General features: G+C 39.7%; 1 protein-coding gene across 5 annotated transcripts in view; it reads right to left on the bottom strand.

The window, feature by feature from the left end:
- Positions 1-21,432, bottom strand: part of ANO4 (anoctamin 4) — a 218,144-nt gene that overhangs the window by 13,010 nt on the left and 183,702 nt on the right. For all 5 annotated transcript variants that reach the window (XR_009964174.1, XM_062615474.1, XM_062615476.1 and 2 more), the window contains 9 exons: positions 21,243-21,407; positions 17,911-17,947; positions 15,233-15,344; positions 14,169-14,226; positions 11,796-11,893; positions 8,165-8,307; positions 7,337-7,489; positions 5,511-5,658; positions 2,133-2,252 (listed from right to left, as the gene is read on the bottom strand). Coding sequence is in view for 4 of the 5 variants with exons in the window: in XM_062615474.1 (XP_062471458.1) it covers positions 2,133-2,252; positions 5,511-5,658; positions 7,337-7,489; positions 8,165-8,307; positions 11,796-11,893; positions 14,169-14,226; positions 15,233-15,344; positions 17,911-17,947; positions 21,243-21,407 (1,034 nt within the window). In the remaining variant the exon portion in view is untranslated. The remainder of the gene's footprint in view (positions 1-2,132; positions 2,253-5,510; positions 5,659-7,336; positions 7,490-8,164; positions 8,308-11,795; positions 11,894-14,168; positions 14,227-15,232; positions 15,345-17,910; positions 17,948-21,242; positions 21,408-21,432) is intronic.

Below are 21,432 nucleotides of genomic sequence, written 5' to 3'. Positions count from 1 at the left end.
CACTCTGATCCTGAGCTTTGAAGAAGTGGTCCTTGAATGCTCACCAACTATCTTGAGCCCCTTTACTGCCTAGTACCCTTTGCCATGATACTTCCCTTAGCAATTGATTGAAGAGGCCAAAGTTTGCCCTTCGGAAATCCAGAAATGTGGCCTTGCTAGGTATTCTATTCCTCCCACACAGGATCCTAAACTCCACCACCTCATGGTCACTGCAGCCCAGGCTGCCATTGACTGTCACTACTTCAACCAGACCCTCCTTGTTGGTGAGTACCAGATCCAGCAGCTCTCCTCTCCCAGTTGGTTCACCCACCATTTGCATTAAGAAGTTATCAATGCACTGGAGGAACCTCCTAGACTGTGAATGACTGGCTGCGTAGGTCTTCCAGCAAATATAGGGGTAGTTAAAATCCCCCATAAGGACCAAGGCATGTAGTTGTGAGGCTGCTTTCAATTGCCTGTAGAAAGCCTCATCAACTCCTTCGTCCTGATCAGGAGGTCTATAATAGACCCCCACAGCTGTGCCACCCGTACCAGCCTGTCTCTTAATTCGCACCCACAGACTTTCCACTTGGTCCTCATCTGCCCCTGGACAGAACTCAATACATTCTAGTCGCTCTTTCACATAAAGAGCAACTCCACCACCTCGCTTTGCTGACCTATCTTTCCTAAAAAGGACATAGCCATCCATAACCACATTCCAGTCATGTGAGCTGTCCCACCATGTCTCTGTAATTGCCACCAGGTCATAACCTTTAGACCGCACACAGACTTCTAACTCCTCCTGTTTATTCCCCATGCTGCGTGCACTGGTGTACAGGCATTTCAGGGAGTGAGCAGAGCACGCTAGTAGCACCCTTGGAAGGCGGGAGGCCTTCTGGTCTTCATTCATACTAGAATATTGCCCCACTAATTCAAACCCAGCTACAACCCCCTCGCACTTTGAATCTAACTTAGAGCTCTGTGAGTGAGCTCTACTAACTCTTGCCCAGGTACCCTGTTTCCCCTGCAGGACAGGGTTTAAACAACTACCCTTTCCCTCAAATGAAACAATAGATTGAGAGTTCTCCCTAGTCTGCCATCCTTCAAGCCCTAAAGTATTCTCACTGTGGTTCTGCTCCATAGAAAATGTTATCTATGAATTCAACAGTGCGATGTTCTTTTTGCCAAATAAATTGCAACAGTCCTCGATATCTGTTAATTAAATGAAAACATTAATGCCATATCCCACCCCACCCCTGTTCATTATGCTATGCCACTCAAACATTATTATTAATGAAAATGTCACAATATCACAAAGTATCACTGATTTGTTCTGTATCACAGTATATCTTTTGTTCTTTTCTTCTTTAGGCACTCATGAAAAGATATTTTAATTCTTCATGGTGAGAAATACTGGGACCAAGTGTATCTGCAGCTACCAAGACCCATGCTTGCAAACCAATGTTGCGTTAAAAAAATGGTAGCTGTATTTTTTGTTTGGTGTTTTTGGTTGGGACCTAATTTAAGACCTCTATGCAGATCATTGATTCTTTGGATCACTTAAATCAATCAGGTGCAAATTTATCATTACAGAGCAGTCTCAGACTGCTACTTCTCCAGTCTGTTGGCTGAGGACAAAGATAATTAACTGCTAATTTTATTTTGATTCAAACCACAAGTATATGAGTATTACTAATACTTGCACCTGTAAGCAATGACATAAACATATTATCCATTCAACAATTAGGAAGTGCCAGATTTGAGGTTTCATAAATGTAGCTTAGGACAGACCCTGTGAACTAACTCAGTGTGCAACCTTGGCTTGTGCTATGATATAACTTGATTAAAGTTTCATCTCACTGGTACCTAAGTAACCAGTCACCTATTACTGGCCATTTAATACTGTGTTTCCCCATGATGGCTCTGTGCGATTCAAGCCATGTCACCACAGAAATACTGCATCAGGAACACCTGCCAGATATTTTTGGCCTTTTCTGTATCAAAGGAAGGAATTAGCAGAATCCTGAGCATGTGTCTGAACAGCACATGTAATTCTTTCCATTACTGTTTTTTAAGTTCTGAAAACTAGTTCCAACCCCAATTTTATCCCAATGCTTCTCCCTTGCAATGAGTTATTTTGATCAGATACTTACCTGCAATATTTTAATGGCGTACCAGAGAATTCGCTTCCATTTGATGTTGGCTCCGAACGGTTCTCAAAGTCAGACACCAGAAATACTGATAAACTGGCATTAACATACCCAACCATACACCTAGAAGGTGAAAAAATCCTGTAGTCAGGATACAGAAAGGTTTTTCTATTAACTGTTGTAATCAGGAGGATATTCTCTGGGTTTCATGAAATCACAGTATAACTGCGATGCTTATTAATATCTGAAAAAGATGTTGAGGTGATATAAAAGAGATGCTCAAGTAGGTCAGATGGACAATAAAAGTGAAGCAATGATAGGTTTCTGTAGGAGAAGAAATGGTGAAGCCTGGGACTGGTTACTTTTGAAGAGAAAAGTCACCTAATAGGTGACAAAGTAGAAGTAGAGAAAATAATGAGTAGCACTTGGAAGATAGAATATTCCCACTGTTACCCTCATGGTATTATCACAAAGGGACATCAAATCAGATGGAAGGCAATACACTTAAAACAGCTTTTTACAAAATGTCCAGTTAATCAGAGGAATGCAGTACTAAGATCTCAGGGTGGCTGAGCACTGGGTCAGATAGAGTTTGGAGAACACTGAGTAGGAGAATGTACGTTGAAGGGCTGTGAGAGTCACTAGAAGACTCAAGTATGGTGTTAATAAAGCTGAGGAGAGAGATTGCAAGCAAATTGTGCTGCTAATTCTGCACTGCCCAAGCACAAGTAAGTCGTGGCACACTGCTCAGCTTGCTGCAGAGTACAGTGAACAGAAAGGGAGAAACGGTTGGGGCTTTTTGTTTTTGTTTGTTGGGTTTTGTCTGGTTGTTTTTTTTTTAACCTATGGATTTTAGTCTTTGAGAAATTCCATGTAGACACCATCTGGCATTGCCCTGAAATTTCCATACTGATTGGATTTGGAACTTTATTTAATTACAATGTTTTTCTGTCATTACTGGGTGTCATATACATCTAATACCTTTTTTGAAAGAAAGAAACACCTGCCTCAAGTTATTCAATAGCAGACGTTCTTGACTCCTTAATTTGAGAAAACTCATTATGCCTGTGGTTTTTGAATAGCTTCTGGCTTTTTTAACAGCGCTTATTAATAATAATATCCAGAACGCTGACATAGATAGTTTTTATCCAGGTTGGCTTCTTCAAAGAATTACTACCTAATGGTTTCATCTAGAAATCCAGAAAAGCAGCAAAAGTGTGGAAACACTGTACAAGAGGTTTTTTGAAAAGATGGTAAGAGCTTCCGCTCTGAGCCAAGCTACTTCCCCTGTGCTGAGCTAGTTTCAAAACTGCTGAGTCATATCTGAGTCTTCATAAAAATAAAATTTCTAAAGGTGGCTTTTTGTTTTCATGCACAGTGGTCCTGAGAAAATCATTAGCAAGGAAAGTTGCTGACAGTACCTCAATGTCTTATGGATCTTCATAATGGTACAAGCAGAGGTACATTCTCAGGAATTACTGGTGCCAGACCAAACACTTTAGCGAAGGTACTTTAGCTCTTCATGAAAATAAATGGAACAGTTCCCTTGCCAGCTAAAATGCCAAAGTCACAGAATCACAGAATAGTTAAGGTTGGAAAGAACCTTAAGAATATCTATTTCCAACCCCCCTGCCATGGGCAGGGACACCTCACTTTAAACCATCTCACCCAAGGCTCTGTCCAACCTGGCTTTGAACACTGCCAGGGATGGAGCGTTTACCACTTCTTTGGGCAACCCATTCCAGTGCCTCACCACCCTCACAGTAAATAACTTCTTCCTTATATCTAACCTGAACTTCCTCTGTTTAAGTTTTAACCCATCACCCCTTGTCGTGTCAGTACAGTCCCTAATGAAGAAGAGTCCACTCCCAGCATCCCTATAGGCCCCCTTCAGATACTGGAAGGCTGCTATGAGGTCTCCATGCAGCCTTCTCTTCTCCAGGCTGAACAGCCCCAACTTTCTCAGCCCGTCTTCATACGGGAGGTGCTCCAGTCCCCTGATCATCCTCATGGCCCTCCTCTGCACTTGTTCCAACAGTTCCATGTCCTTTTTATGTTGAGGACACCAGAACTGTGCACAGTGCTCAAAATGGGGTCTCAAAAGTGTGACTTGCTGGTCACGCTCCTTTTGTTGCAGCCCAGGATACAGTTGGCTTCTGGCCTGCAAGTGCACACTGAAGCCAGCTCATGTTCAGTTTCTTGTTGACCAAAACCACCAAGTCCTTCTCTGCAGGGCTGCTCTGAATCACTTCTCCACCTAATCTGTAGCTGTGCTGGGATTACCCTGACTCAGGTGTAGGACCTTGCACTTGGCATGGTTAAACTTCATGAGGCTGGCATCAGCCCACCTCACAAGCGTGTCAAGGTCCCTCTGGATGGCATTCCTTCCCTCCAGTGTATCAACTGAACCACACAGATTAGTGTTGTTGGTAAACTTGCTGACAGGATCCTTGCAGGACAGCAAATTAGCAGCACTGCTAATCAAGAGTTGCCACGCCAGCTGCCCTTCTTCCATCAGTATGATTAAACAGTATTGACAACCAAAATGTGGCAAAAAAGCAGCAACAGAAGAACTTACTCTCTGTAGCAGGGAAAAAAAATTGATCTGCCATATGTCTAACAGCAGAATGTAAGCTCTCCATTAATGTCTACTGTTTAGCTTGGGTTTCCTTGAACAGTAGGGTCCTTGCTAATGAAACTGCTAGGAGATAATTTGCAAAATATGCCTATGCCTGTTCAGCTGGATTCAATGACCTTCCTTGAGTCCAACAGCCTAGATTGTACAAGTAGCGTGCACACACTAATATAATCACAGTGTTTAGCAACACTGAAAGAAAATCCACTTAGGCAGCAGGGATTCAGTTCACAAATGTCTGCTGACATGAGGACTCTAGTTTTAGAAGAAAACCAAATTATGTTGGTCCATAAGTACGTCTTGATTTGCTAGTTGAGAATTGCTTCCTTACTTTTTCTGAACAATACATGGTGAATAGCACAACTGGAAAAAAAATCCTAGTGGACAAGTTTAAAATGCTCATTAAACCCATAACTGATAAATATCAGCATTGCTTCAGAATGATAAGAAGGTTATATTCATGTACACTGGCTGAGAAGTGCAGCTTGTGCAGCATACTGTTATACACACCTAATCTCTGTAACAGCTCTGGCGTGTTTTCTTTGAATTAACCTCATAAATTCTAGTCAGTCAGCAACCCACCCTGTGAATACACAGAGCATCAATATCTATGGCTGATAACTGTTACCTAAGCACAACAATAAATTTGGGTTAGTGGAATCAGCAGAATCACAGACAGTACAACTGTATCTATAGAAGCAGTAAGTGATTTTCATGGGCATCTGTTTTCCCAAAGAAAAGCTTACTTTTGTCCAGCTTCTCCTTGGCCAGCACAAGGTCCATACTTGTAAGCATAAACAAGGCGAGGGATGAAATCTGATGTCACAGCTATGACGAATGCATTTGTGATAACAGAAAGAATTCCAATGCCTTCCAGGATCCCGTACCAGATTCCTGTTCAACAAGGAGGGTATGTTACTCCAGGAAAAACAAAAACCAAAGTGTCTGAGACACTGCATGCTCTGAAGCACTTGTCCCCACCACCCAAAGTCTTTTAATTTCCATCTGAGCATCACTGAGTAAAAATAATTGTTCTTACTGAACAGCAAGACTTCAGTGGACCAGATTTCTGTTCCCACTGGGTGGGAACTTTGTTGATCCTGTAAATAATCTCAAGGAACCTGCAAAAATGCTTATGGAGGCTTTGAGCCACATAACCACGTGGGTGGTTATAAGAAATACTGTAATACTCCCTGGTTATGATTATAGCTACCCAGTCTTTGAGGAGGGTCTGCCAGGTCAGCCATGAACATATGCAATCCATGATCTACCTATCACAGGCACCTTCTGTGTAACTCGTGCTCAGCTGGTCAGCATGTACTTACTGGCAACAAAATTTTCACGGCATCCTAATGCTATACAATGGCACACAGCCCCTAGGCATCACCTGGGCTTTTTGGCTCATCCTCAGTCATCTGACAGGTATGTGGTCCAGGCACACACAGCAACTCTGGTCATGAGGACCATCAATGAGAAACACATCAAAGGCAGGCTAGACATAGCCATTGATTTTAATGAGGCATCAAGCTGTCCCTGAGAACTTAGCTGAATAGGAAGTGAATGCAGCTTACTCTGAGAAAGCACACCTGAATCAGCCTGAAAAATATATGTATTTTTCTGTGCTTTTATTATTTACATTATATAACTTTTTTTTTCAGAGATTATGACTGCAGTGTATGCTGTGTACTGGCTTATGTCCAGATTTGTACCTAAACTCACAGATTCACACTGCTCACATAAAAAAACTTTACTCAGACACAGACTTCAGGTATACATTCTGGGAGCACAAAGTGTGGGTTTCTGCTATTTCAAGGTGTGGGCTACTGGTTTTTGCAATGCAGATGGGCAGTGAGGTATTCTATTTACCCCTCCACAGACACAAGTTATTCAGTGTTTGGCAGATGACTTGGTTTCACAGAGTCCTTCCTAAAGGTGTTCTGCTTTTGCAGACTACAAGGACAGATGTATAGTCAAAATATGTACAGAGAGCCCTTGAGGTAGTGTGTGGCTGTGTGACCTCTAAGTTATGTGAACCCTGTATTTAGCAGTGTAGGTGCACCTCACTGAGAGCAAGCTGTTGCTTGAGATATAGACCCACCCTGTTTGACCCATCAGTGACCCAGGGGACATACCCCTAAGACTCAGGGGGGGGGGGCTTGGTTTTGGCCAGGTGAACAGAAACCACACAGGTCCCTTGCAGAAGGGTGGCTGCTTTAACTTGACTTTCATGTTTCAGCTGCTCTGTCTGGTTATTATGTTCAAACTGAGCAGTGGCATGTGTTCACACAGTGTGTCTGCCACAAGGAAAAGCCTGCAGAGAACACTGCTCACTTCATTAAAACATCCTGGCTGTTAAGTCATCCAGGAAATAACTAAAAGACATTTTCCAATATAGACTCTTGATTGCATAAGTAGATTGGCATCAGATACTTGAAGCTGACTTAACACAAATTGTGTGTTGTTAATAGGAAAGATGACTGAAAATAAGTTAATGTGCTCTTATTTGAAGCTTTCAGTGCTTTGCCTTGAAAGTAACATACACACGTAACAAATACACATACAAAGAACTCACCTATGTCTTTGGCTCTTGAAGCTAAAGGTCTTCTCCACTGGGTAACAAATTTGTATGCATCAAGCCTAATTTCAATAATATTGTTAAGTAAGGCCAGGAGTGGTGCCAGTGGAAAAGCTGCCACAAAAATGGTTGTGAACCCAAACTGAAGAACTAGAAAACAAAGGAAAGGTCACATTGTAACTGTTAAGTTCTAATCCAAGGAGTAAGACACCAAATAAAATAAGCATACAAACATTATGTATAAATATACAAACATTTCTTATTATGCCATACCACACAATAGTCTAGTGACACTTGTACAGCAATCCCTTGTCCAAAGTTCAGAACAGGACGACAAGAACAAAGACATTTTGTTCTTAGGATGCATAGCAACATCTAGATTTTGTAATGTGGGGCTTGGCCAAGTTTGTAGGTGGACAAACTACTTTTAGAAAGGGACTTTTTTACACCAGCGTCGACTAGGGTGTCTCAATACCTGTAAAGATTAGGGCTGAATACCTTTCTTTATATAGTACAGATGGGCAGCACTTTGAAGCTTTGTGTAAGTTTCTAGAGGCAGGTTTTTAGACTGTCAAATTTCCCATTAATTCAAAAAAAATTGTGTGAGGGAGAAAAGAAAAAAGCATCACATCGGTTCAGTCACAGAGGGCAAAAGTTCTTGTTCTTTAACATTACTTTGAGCAGTAACTTTGAGCAATTACCCTCTGATCTGTACATCTTTAGCTTCATACAGCGATAATTAAAAGAATACATCAGCCCACACCAACAGGAAAGCACCAACATTAAAATCCAGTGAAAGAGAGAGAACAAAGGTCAGTGCCATACTCATTTCTAGGTATTCATCAAAGAGTCCATAAGCATTCATAGGTTGCAGATTGTAGTCCTTTTCCCACTGTGGGAAGCTTGTTTTTCTCTGTGTGCCGTACTCTTGTCGTAGTTTTCTCCTGGTCCACCAGTTTTGAATTAGTCTACATTTTCAAATAAAGAAACAAGGTAAATTATATTAGTGGCTATCACAGAATTGGAAAAGGCTTAGTGTGCACAAAATATCTTGCAAAATTAATTTCCAAATGCATAGGAAAAATAGAGCATTATTAATACATGTGGCTGACGACATGGCATAATAGGTACGAAAACATTTACGGCTGATGTGCTGCAATCCAGGCCTAGGAGCTGTTGAAGTGGTGAAGGGAACCCAGGACAGACATCTTTTCATTATTTATTTACCTTCCCTTTTTCTACACAGAACAGAAAATTGTTTCAGGGCCTTTTTATATGGCAGAATGCTGTGTGGAGATAGTTGAGTTATAATTGAGAAATCAGTAAATACAGCGCTAATGCTGCTTGATCCCTTCCTGTGTGTGAGCCAACATCTCTACACAGCTCTACAGTATGAAGAATAATAGTCCTCAGGCAATCCTGGAAGGGAAAAAGCAACCTTGAATAGTGTCTGCAGCCAAATATTCAGGGGATTGAAAGGCAGAAAGAAGTGTGTGGACTGCTGACAACACTTGGTGGCCAATAGAGGTTTATGGCTCACATGAGAGCTATCTCCATCTCAAGAAATGGGGGAGCTGTACTGGACTTCAGGGGGAAATTAATGTTTCTGAAGAAACATGTGTAGGGCACCATGGGAAGCGCTAAGCCAGAAGAGTAATGAGTGCTCACATTCGAAATATACATCTTTGCCTTACCAGGATAGGGAGTTGCACTGGTTTGGCCAGCAAATAACATGAATCACAGCTAATATGGATAAGAAAAAAAAAAGAAAAAAGACAGAGATTTTCTGTAAAGTTGTGGTTGGCCCCTTCATCTCAGCAAGATAGAGGATGATGGCTCACCCAAATAATTCAGTGACACTGAATTATTTCCCTGACACTGCCTTGCTTCTTGCCTTCACAGTGGTCTGGTCTGAAGAGCAGGCAAATGAACATTGGGTTTGGATGAGAGTTTGGCCAATTGCTTGTTTTCTTAAAGCTTAGAGATTATTTCTCCTTTCAAGCCATTTATCAGAGAGGTTATAGCTTTTTCTGTCTTCCTTAAAGAAGTGTAGGTGTAACTGAGTGCAGGACATTAAAATCTAGAGTTTAGAAGTGCAAGAAAAAGCTGTAGAAGTAGAAGCATGGATTTCAAGCCAAAATTTGTAAGTACTAGAAATTATTAAAATATTTGGTTTTAACACCTCACAGCCGGTCACTAATGTGTAAAAAGCCTAAAAAGACCTTTCCTGTGAACGACCACAGTTGTGATTGATGAACTGTGGGATAGTTAAGGGCACATCTTTGCAGTCCACAGCACCCTTTGGGACTTGGTCTTTCTTGTTCTACCCATGACAAAGTGGGAGGGCTGAGACTTGAATTCCTGCAAAGGCAGCAAATTGAGGGGTGAGGTGCATGTGAGACCAATACATTGAGACAGATACTGGTTAACTTCCTCCTTTGTGAGAAGGGAAACCTGTAACCAGTGTTACAAAATACCCAAGGCTCCTAGTAAAATTCAAAGAAGTGTCATTTTCTGATTTATGTGGGAGCAAAATGTGAGTAACACAACGTAATATGGTTTTAATATGGGTATATGTTCTTCTTCCAAGGAAAATATCAGCTTGGAATTGCAGTTTTCCACCTCCAAATGAAGCGATAATTTATACTTGGTTTCTTAAGTTATTGCAAATGTATCTGTACAGGAGAGGAGAACTGATGCATGCTATCAGAGGCTTTGAGGTGGTGTTTGTATGAAGCGGAACCACTCTCACATGCCAGAATTTGTATTAAAAAAGTAAACATTAAACAACTGATCCTCTAGCACAAAACCTAGGTCCTCTCTTTGGTATCTTTGCAACCTAGTTTTTTAACTTTCAGATAGAAATTTCAGAGAAGACAATGTCACATGTATAGCATTGCCACATAACAGCAGCTACTGGGGTTCCTGTCACTGAGAAGTGCCTTTTCCCTCCACAGGACCGAAGAGATGCAGGCAGCACATGCCTGTATCAGAACTGGGCTGCCACTCTGAAATGGTGTAAAAAACCTCTTCAAGACAGGCTACTGGTGCTTCTCTCCTAGGGCTGTCTTACTGGGAAATATTCCCTGCTATAAGCTTTTGAGCTCTGGCACTGTGCAGTGCTGGCTCTGCCTGGGTCTCAGCAGGAAATAGCCAGCACATGTGTGGAGGCACAGTGATGTTCTACAACAGACTATATGATTGCCTCCAAATCGTCTGGCTGTCCACATGGTATTGGCTCTGATCATGCTCTTAGCAGGGATGATCTTTGGGTTTTTTTCCAAACAAAAAGGATATGCACTTGCCTGCAGCATTTCAGGGCTAGAAGATGGAATGAAAGGTCTGAAGAGTAAACATAAATTGAAGTATCTCACGCTGTTGTGACTGTTTATGTGTTGTGATTTTCATTGGAACTCTAAAGAGAAGCAGTTTATTCCTATTAAATCACTTGTTCTTAAACAATCTCCTTCTATCTCCTTCAGTCACCTTCTCTAATCCCTTTCTGTGCTCTTTATTAGGTTTCAAAATCCCTATTAATAGGTAGCAGAAAGCTCTAATGAGAACTGACAAAAGAGGCAGGAGTAGAAAGAGAGGATCGATACTGTTGCTGCTGCTGTTCCCTCCTCCTTACCCCAACTAATTCCTCCAGCCCTAACTGCTGCAAAATCCTGGCAAGCATTGCCAGGCACAAACCTGGAAAGACAGAGAGATTACAACCTTTGAGTATCTCGACTGCCAATTACTCTGCATTTAAACCATTTACTCTGTTCTCATTACAGCCAGATGTGATCAGAACTGAGGCTGCCTGAAATTAGTTCTGCAACATGTTTCTGTAGTTCAGGGACCAAACTCTGCACTAGCTCTGCTGTGGATCCTGCCATGAAGCAGATCCCTCTGAACTTTGCAAGGGCAAATTTCTGATAATGTCAGCTCTCTGATATTTTTACACTTGCTAATTTCTGTTGATGACTTGTCACACTGCCTCTAGCATCAACTGTCTGTATTAATCATATTAAACATGCTCACTAAATACTAATCAATAAGAAACCAATAGGAAATGACTGTCAGCCCCTTTAGCTAGGGCACAGATACAGTACATTTTTCTATCTCTGCAAGTGTGTCTCTGCAGCTCTGCCAGCCATGCATTCTTCCAATTCATACCTGCCCTTTCAGGCATCTTTTATCACCCGGTAAGGAGAAATCCAATTTAGAACTTCCTGGCATAGCTAAAAAATAATACATACAATATTTCCTGCGTAAGGAATACAGACCTATGGTTAAAGAGTTTTAAAACATGGAATGCAATTTTACGAAATGAAGTACTTCCCATATATTATCTAGTTCCACCTCCCAGGAATGGGGACTGTATCTTGCTTTTACATAAGTGGTCATAAGAAAAGCATAAACTTAGTATTCTTCTGTGACCTACAAAAGCATAGGCATTATATTTACTTACGGGTAGCCCAGTTCCATGAAATTATTCCAGGTCTGCTTTAACACCATTATAATACCCATCTGCATACAAAGATCAATAAGGCATCCACTAGGGTGGCACTACAGAAAAAAAGAAACAAAAGGTTAAACAGAAACAGTTTCAAAGCATTTCTTTGAGACTAGAAATGGATATTAGCTAATTTACTTAAAGGAAATTAAATGCCATTCTCTTCCTATTTTTTATTAATATAAACTCATGGGAACATATGAGACTATACCATACCATCAGCCTTTTAAGCCTATAATCTAATTCTCTGCAGAAGTCAGAATCAGATGAAACCAGTGCAGATTTCACATTAGTGCCTCTAATATGTGGTGAAATGGTGAGTGGGACAGAGGCAGAGGATACCAAGCTTCTCTAATGATTTCAATAGTACTGGGGGAGGTTTGCTGCATCATCAAAGAATGAAGACAAAATTCCTCCTGTCAGCACAGGCAAACAGTTTCTCTCTAGAGGATAGACCTAATACTGTTTGTTGAGTACTATTTAAGGTATATGACTGAGTAGCCCCTGCAAAGCTATTCTTTCTTGAACAACAGTTAAGCACTCCTGCTGCTTGCTTGCTTGCTTTAGCAGGGGCTCCAGACCTTAAAGAAGTGGTGCTGCATTCTTGGAGATGCTCAGATAGCACTAAATTACGTTATCCCACAATATAACCTGAGAGAGATAGGTGCAGTATTAATGAAGTAGCAGTGATGCTTGTAGAAACATCACTAACAAATAAATTGTGTAGATACTCCACAGACACTGGACTAGACTGTATCACATCATTAAGTGTCTTAGACTTGGCTTCATCCAACAGGTGAAGAGAGGGCTATTGGAGGTATATCTGGGCATTATATTCTAAACTATGCTCCTAATACGACCTAGCACAGATATGGCCAATAAAGTTAAGATTTTTTTAATTAAACATTTATTTTATTATTAGACTTCTTTTTTTCCTCTGAGAAAAGCAAAACAGTAACTTCCCCCAGCAACTGACCCAACTTGTATCACCTTGCTGTTGCACTTCCCTCCCAAACCCAGTTTTTTCTTCCTCCTATCTGTGCTCCTGCAGAGAGATGAGGTTCTTTCCCTGTTCTCTGATCCCTCTGTGAGATGATTCAGACCAGTAATCCATCAGAAAACTAATTCAGCCAGAAAAAAAGAGTTCCCTGCTGATACCGGGAACTGAATATGCTCCTCACATGGTTGGATAAGCCAGAGCAAGTGCAGGGGAAATGGAAGGAGCAAACTTCTGGGGCAAGGCTCAAAGGAAGAGCAGAACTATCTCCTTTTGGCAGCAGCAAGCTGTTAGGTCAGCTCAGCCCCTCTAAGACTTTGGAGCAATATTGAGTGAATTTCTGTCTGCCCATTTATCAAGTATTCTTTTTTTTTTTTTTTTTTTTTTTTTGAGTTTACAGAATTCACTACTTCAAAATTAGGATGGCTTTTTCAAATCATTCATTTTTGCTAGCATTTGGATGACCTCTATTAACCAAAATATTTTATCTGGAAGTGTTTGTAAATTCATGATGGCAATGTAAGACCTGTATTTCTCACTTGCCTTTTGTCATTTACTTGAAAATTTGTTTCAGTTGTTTAGAGTTGTTTAGTTGTGAAGCAGGAAAGAAACCATAGGATTTGGATGTGCGAATTGCAGCCCTGAAAACTACATGTCTGGTCCAGAAACTGCTGCTGTTCACCTCCAGTAACTGTCAAATGGGTTTTGAATTCTGAATGTATTTGCCAAAAAATTGTGGCTGGTTCTTGAGTGACTTGCAATGCCAACCTCTCATTACTCTCCAACTACATTTGGTTTTATAGACGTGGAAGATTATGCCAGTAGCTCTTGTGGGAAGTTCAGTTGTTTTGGTCAAGTTTCAAGTATATTTTATGTGTGTGGGTGTCCTGGCTTCAGCTGTAACAGGTATTTTTCTCCTTAATAGCTAGTGCTAAGTTATTAGTTTATTATTTTAGCTCCCTGGTCAGCAAGGCTAGAAAAGCTGAGAAGAAAGGGTTTTGTTAAAAGCAACATATTGTTAGTTTTGTATCTAACTTTGATTTATTTCAAGGATGAAATATTTCCAGTGTAAAAGTGTGACTAATGTTTAAACCATTTGATACCACTATCCAAATGTCATGCACACACTAAAACTGCTAATATTGAAAAGGGTGTGTATATCAATATGTAGATGTTTTTGTAGCAAAAGGTATCATCAGCAGTGTGGAGTTAGCAAGCAAAAACTCAGTAACAGACTCAAAAATACCTAGACAGTTATGTGTCTTCCTCTACTTGCATTTATTGCTTCTGTGTGCAGCAGATAAATCAGTGTGTAGCTAGCAAACACTCACCTCTTCCAGTCTCCACCGGTTTATCAGCCTTAAGTAGGCACCAGGGTGTCCTGTAAATCTTTAACAGAGGAATATGCATCAACTATATTTGTAAGCAGTCTGTTCACAGCAGTAGAAGAAAGCTCACACTGTAATCTTAATCTAATGTTACCTTAGAATGATTGATAAATCTATAAGAGATCTTATGCTGTAAAACATTTTGGGGGTTTCCTGGAATAATTTCCATGAAAGGCTAAGTGTATTTTTACTTCCAATTTTATTTCAATACCAAATACCCTGCACTTGGATATTCAGCTTATGCAGAAAAGAGAGAAAATCTGGATAAAACTGTTCATATCAGTTTGGAAAATGGCTTTCAACTGCCAGTCCATTTTCTTATACCTTAATCCGGGTTGTGATATCCCGCCTTTCTGTGAAATCAATGAAAATATTAGTTTTCGTTATTTTTCTCCTTTTTTTTTCTCCCCAAATGGTTTCCACATACAAATAAACTACACTGATGAATTCTTCTAGTCAAGCTTTCTCTATTCAAAGGCTCTTCACTTGATTTTAAGGGACTTGCAGAGGATTACAAATAAATATATATTTCATTTTCTGTCAGAAAAAAAACAACTGATAGCTCATAATTCAATCTTAACAGTCCAAACAATGTAATAGAAGCAGAAAAATATTCAGGCAGTTGGATTAGATGATATTGTAGGTCCTTTTCAATTGAATTATTCTATTCTTTCCTGAAAGAAAAAGACACAGTGTTATTTACTTACCTGTACAAATTACACACGTAAAGACAGAGTGAAGTGACCTGCGTATATTGTATTATGAGATGCATCAGTTCCCAGTAGTGAAATTGTTAAAAGTTAGTACTGAGCCAATGTGAAATGAAAACTGTCTGTTTCTGGGCTTTTGAAAAGAAAAGAAAACTACAATCTCTCCTGCTTTTCTAGTATGGAATTTGCATTTTGAGATGTGCGATTAATATTGCCCCATTTTGTTTCATTACAGACAATTTTATTTCTTTTCTCTACTTCATTTTGTACATATGAGGGTGCAGACATCAATCCTACCTTCCAAGAAAGAATGCTATATAAAAGGTAGAGCTGTTCAGATTGACAAACTGAAAAAGAAACATTTTCAGAGTGAAGCTGTTCTCCCACTCGGATTCAGTACGAGGCTGCTCTGTGAAGAAAGAGAACAGAGTTTCAGATGTTTAATCAGACTAACAATTTCCCTTGGCACAAAGGCTGCACACACCTATCAAACCTGGCAATGTATCTGTAAATTAGCCCGCTGGTTTCAAAATATAAGATGACAGAAGAAATTATATCCAAAAGCAGCACATAGCAAGTGAGCTTGTGAAGACTTAAAAATCTCTTGATATCTGGATATGTATATTCCCAGGAGAGACTGTAAGAAAGTGGTTGGAATAATGTGTATATTAAACATCCTCCTAGGTTCCTGTGTGCTTTACAGGCTCAGGCTCCCCTTGTTCACTTTTCTGCATCCTATCATAATCACATTGCCAGAAAGCACTCCACTACAACTATGGAAGTGCCTTTTTGTTAGAGATGACACACTGAACTGGAGCAAATCCTTCTTTTAATTCCATTAAATGGATTTGCCACCTAAGGACTCTACACAGGTGTCAGTGGAGTGCCATTGCATGACTCCCTTTCCTTGTCCCAGCGAACTCACTGCAGAAAACTGGGAAAAAATATTTTGCAACTGATGGGCTGAGGCCAATGCGAAAGAGGGAAGGCATATTCTTCCCTCTGGGTAGGCCCTAAATCTTCATCTAAGAAGATATTGTGACAGAAATTAACAAAACAACTTCTGCGCCAACACACCAGTACCCTGTCCTGGAACTACTTTACAGCTGGCAGGAGCTTGTTAATAGACAACCATTGCTGTGAATAGGAGCAATCAGAGAAGTGGAGGTGCTAATGGCGATTCTAAATATCATAGTGGTAGTAGTCATATGCTCCTTCCAAAGGAGCCTCCAGGGAAGTACTGGAAATACAGAAACAAACTAGATTCTCTTTAATTAGAGCTGCCCTACCCCTGAGGAAATTTCAAATAGATGCATCAAGAAAACCATAAAACAGACCATAAATTAACAACTGTGTTAATGATTTGCAAATGCTTGTCAAGAAACCCAAGTTCCTGTGTATGCCAGTGCATACATATTTAGTTAAACAGAAAGAAATAAAGCATCTGGGATTTTTTATGTCAGTTTGTGTGAAGGACAAGTTTGACTTTAACAAGGCTGCTGCAGCTGAAGCTGTGCTCATACACCCATCAGAGACAATGGCAACACTCGAGAGTGTGGCCATGAGCTCTGAAAAAGGTCATGTAAAGACTGAAGAAGGACATCCTGAGTGTAGCTTTGCTGCCAGTACCACTCTGAGCTTATTGCACTGATAAAGATCAAACAAACTAAATCAGCTACTTAGGCTGCCAGAGTAAATACCACAAAACAGTCTGAACATGGTCAGAACAGCTTGACCCGCTGAGTTCTTGTACAAGTGCTTTCTGCAGAGTCTAAAAGAAGCAGGCCTATTTCATTTTAAGTGGCAGAAAGTAACCAAGCTTCAAAGTCTCTAGACCATATCTTACTGTTCCCAGGGTGTCACAGGGAGTAAAGGTACAGCCTGTACAAATCACATACTTGAAAGCCTTATTTCTCAACTGTAACTAGCAGGTATCTTTTCCATGGATATAGGATGGCAAAAATATTTTACATCTACAGCAAAAATATGGGGACTCTCAGTTTAATTAGAAAAAATAGAATAAAATGCTATCTTACATAGATGTGCTTTGAACCCATCACCTATGACTTCCCAGATGTAGAAAAGCCCTGACACTATCTAAAGTCAGCTGTTTGTTTCCTCTGAGAGGACACCCAAATCTGTCCATCTGTCCAAAATACCTTTCTGAACATTATCAATGTACACAGGTATCCAGAAGCTCAAAATAACATCCTCAAACCACTTCCACTCAACCACTGGAGCTATAACATGGTTTGCCTAATAGGCCTTCATCAAGAGTCTCATTTCAGGCTTCCTGACACTAAGGAGCACTTGCCAGTTGCCTCCAACTACTGCAGCATGATCAGGATCTTTACAGACTCTGCCTGAACTATGGATATATGAGTTATAGTCTATTGCTGCCACAGCGACAATACATGATGTCCTTAAAAAACATTGTTTTCAGCATAAAGATCACCTTTTGTGGGAACCGAAAAGATTACTGAAACGTAAAACATCTAAAACATCGAGTTTAGATGTTGGTAGAGCTGATGAGTCAGTTATTTTCCCTCCAAATTACTGCCCCTCTTAAATGTGTGTGTTTGATAGTCAATAAACACCTTAGTTTCAAGCTATAATTTTGGCTTCCAGAAGTGATTCCCTCATTTCCAGGTCTTCACAAAGCCTGTGGGTTGTAAGTGCTCATTCTCTCTGAAAATTCATGCTTTTTTTCCACAAAGGTAGCAATTTGTTTAAGTTCTCACAAGATAAGTGGTTGGTACAAGAACCACCCATAGCAGGCCAGTGATGTCACTGCTGATTGAATGGCACCATAGCTGTTTATATGCTCCTGTATTATAAACTTAAGAAAAACATCAGTTCCTATAGATTGAAAACTAATCAGGATTTTTCATATTTGTACAGACAGTTTGAATGCTATCACAGTATATGGGCCAAAAAATACAGTATCACTCAATTTTGTATTTAACATTGCTTACCTAAATTTGTCAGGAAAAGAGCAACCTTTTCATACAGCTGTAACAGAAAAAGAAACAGCTTCTTAGATACATGACCAGCTCAAAAATATAAAACTGTTTTCTAGGCAGAGTAACTTCTCCTACATGTTAAAACTGACACCCAGATGGTCTGTGATGCTTTGACAATGATGATAATAAAACTGTGTAGTAATAATATAGTAATGATATAATCAAACAAGGAATAGTAATATTTTTAAAGCTTATACTCAGCTCTTTTCATCCACAACATAAGGAGAAAAAATCGTTGTTACTGTCCCTATTTTACATGCACAGTGAAAAAAGGGTAAGATAACTTTTACCAAAACACAAAGCACAACAATAGCACAACTTGGATTTTTGATTTAGTGACTTATGGAAAACATTTATCTCACATTAAAAAAAATTAAAGGTCACCCTAAGTAAGAACATGCACTGGTATGTTGGGTATTTGGGGCTTTCTGGTTTTGTTGGGATTTTTTTGGTGCTGAAAGGAAAATCACTGGGAAGACAGGGTTGCTTCAGAGGAAGTCTTTAGTAATCTTCACCACCAGACACATACCTTACTCTGAATCAGTGACACTGTTCTAGGTCCCAAAGTGGTACTTTCTGTGCTTAGCAGATACCCTGCTCTCAAACTCACTGGGAGACTGATAACTTCATAAAGCTTACGAAAACTAACTTGAAACGTTTTCACATTTAGTGTTTGCAAAGGGTTTATGAACCTATAAAGTACATTACCACGAACATCAGTATTAGTGTAAATTAATACTTTTTCCATTTGCTTTAAATGAGTCTGGAGCCTGTTAGCACAAAATATTAGATGTCCTTAACTCTCACTGATGCCTGCAGGGATAAAAAGCTCCTCATTCTTTAGGCTCAAGTACTTACTGATTCCTAAAATGCATATCAGCAATATTTCTTTTCATTTGCAGTTATAAATTCTTAATTAAATTGAGTTATGTGCAATTTACAGATCAAACTGCCTGCTTAAGAGCTGAAGTCACCCTGAATTATCTCATCCATATTAGCAAACACTTCTTACTTAGGATAGCTTTTCTCTGCCTTTGGAGTAAACAGTTTTGTTTCAAGTAATGAAAAAGGTGATTTCTTTTAGGTTTAAAAGGATCTATTAAGGACAACTGTAAAAGTGCTAAATGTCTGGGTGTTTTATATCCTGGTCTCAGCAGGGAGTGTGCTATTTTGCAATTTTATTTATTTTATGCTTTGAAGGTCATTTTGTTTTGTCGGTGTATGTGCCTAGCTCTCAGTGCATCCATTCTAGAAGTTATTATTTGTGGTCTAGAGCTTCCCCCTGATGCTTAGAGAGATTGTCAATCCCTATCAGAATCACTAGTGTTTTTCCAGGCTTCCTAGCAGTGAATTCCTTACTGTTATATACATCTGGGTCTATTCTGGTTTTATTACTGTATCCTTGCCTGCTCTCCTGCTACTTTGTTTGAGTCACTGTAGAGAATTCAACCACCTGAATTGCTCCTGGGGAATTTAAAAAAAAAATAAAATCCCACTATTGTCCCTCAGCATTAACTGCATTAATCCATGATGGGAAGTGAGGGATTATGTACTTAAATCCTTTTCAAAAGCTCCTACAGTTTCGTATTTTGGGGATCTTTTGTTTCCATGAGCTATATCCAGATCTAAGGCGGTGGTATTCGTTGCATGGTAATGAGTGTAAGGCTTAAGAAATCCATCTTTGCAGTGCTTTACTTATTTGATGCATTTTAGGAAAGAAAACAAAGTTTCTCAAAAGGCACCTTCAAGCCTTCTTCCATTATTTAAATAATTTCTCTAAGCTGTAAAATGCTTTGAGAACCAAATAATTTTGTTTGTGCTATAATTCTTTGTTGCTGCTTCACTGCATATACAATGACTAATGCTGAGAGCTTGGAAATGGATGTACTGAAAGATATATATAGTTTTCTTTTTATTTCTTCTATGCTTACTGTGTGCTTTAGGTGGATTAAAAAAAAAATCTAAAAGCTCCAGATAGCAAACAATAAATCAAAATAACATAAAACAAGAGACCCCCTCAGTACAAATTCAGACAGAATAACAGCTTCCACCTCTTACTTCTTTTCTTTCTCAGCCTATATCCCACCTTAGGGAAAATACAGGAAAGAAAACAGTTCTTGACAGACTGTCCTAGTCACCAATCCAGTCTTGCCTATGTGAAAGGGAGCAAAGTCTCTTGGAATTTCCTTCTATATAAATGAGGGGCTGTTAAAACGAATTTTTAGATGATGGAAATGCATGGGTATTGCACAGGAAATAAGAGAAAGAGGTCTCCAAGCCAGCACTTGGAAATATGCAGGCCTGAAATAGCATCTCTTATGTCTGCTAGGAGGTAAGTTAGAGTACCTCCTGAAGCAAAAACTAACAAGCTTTCTGCAGAAAGTTCTTGCTACTACTGAGTACAGATACTCCATCCTGGATCCATTACCTGGATGTTTGTAGGCGGATCCCTTCTCTCCCTTGAAATACATTCTTAGAACAAAACCCTGACAGTAAAAAGCCATAAACCTCTTGCTAAGAGCAACTAATTAAAACCACACTGCTATCACAGCAATATACAGCAGTACCTGCATCTCGATGGAAGGACAGAACTCATTCCCCATCTATCCTATGATATACTGTCTTACTGTGACTTCTACCACATGGAAATTCCAGTTTTTAATTTGCCCCAAGACTAGTTCTGAACGAGTTCACAACAACAACCTGACCCCAGAAAGCCCCCCTCCCAGTGCCTCCAGACCATGTCTCAGGTGCACTCTGACAAAGTCCATTGCTAGCTCATGAACAAGACAGGTCTGCTCAAGCATCGTGAAGTTCTTCAGCCCGAGGCAGTCCTCCTGCATATGGACATTGTGTCTCTATAAGCTATCCTCACTGGTAAACTACTGTGAAAACTGAAGCTTGAATTGCTGAAATTAGTATGAATTAGAATTAAGCTTGGCCACTGTATTTAAAAAATAACATCAAAACACTAATTAAAAAGAATAATATTAACGAAATGGACTGAAACCTGCAAATATATGAAAAGAAAAAAAGAAGCAGAGGATAAAAGAGAAATAGGGACATGTCTCCCTAGAATATTTTTTTTAAATATTCAAACACAATGTTTTGGATTTGGAACTGTACTTTATATAAATAGTAAATGATATTCATAAACAATAATGCCATGGTTTAGCAAGACATTGAATTTCTGATGAAAAAGGAACCAAAAGCATTTGGTGGTCTGTAGACTGATGTATATACTAGTCTGATGGCTCAGGTATATCTTTGGATATGTTACTCACCACATTTAGTAGCATGATGATGCAAAAGTTGATGCACACTGCAGTCCCTGTAGTTGCAACCTGAGAGTTATTTCTGATTAAAGCCCACTTAAAGGCAGCAAAAGTGCTGACAGTCACAACACGGTAAATAACAATGCCAAAAACAGCAGCAATCACCACACAGATCTAAAGGAAAGAAAAAATCAGAGAG

This window comes from Pezoporus occidentalis, unplaced genomic scaffold (genome assembly GCF_034315485.1).
Source record: "Pezoporus occidentalis ecotype Australia unplaced genomic scaffold, CSIRO_AGI_Poc_V1 ctg182, whole genome shotgun sequence".
Classification (NCBI taxonomy): Eukaryota; Metazoa; Chordata; class Aves; order Psittaciformes; family Psittacidae; genus Pezoporus; species Pezoporus occidentalis.
The sequence above is the reverse complement of the archived record's forward strand: the minus strand, read 5'-3'. Positions and strand labels throughout refer to the sequence as shown.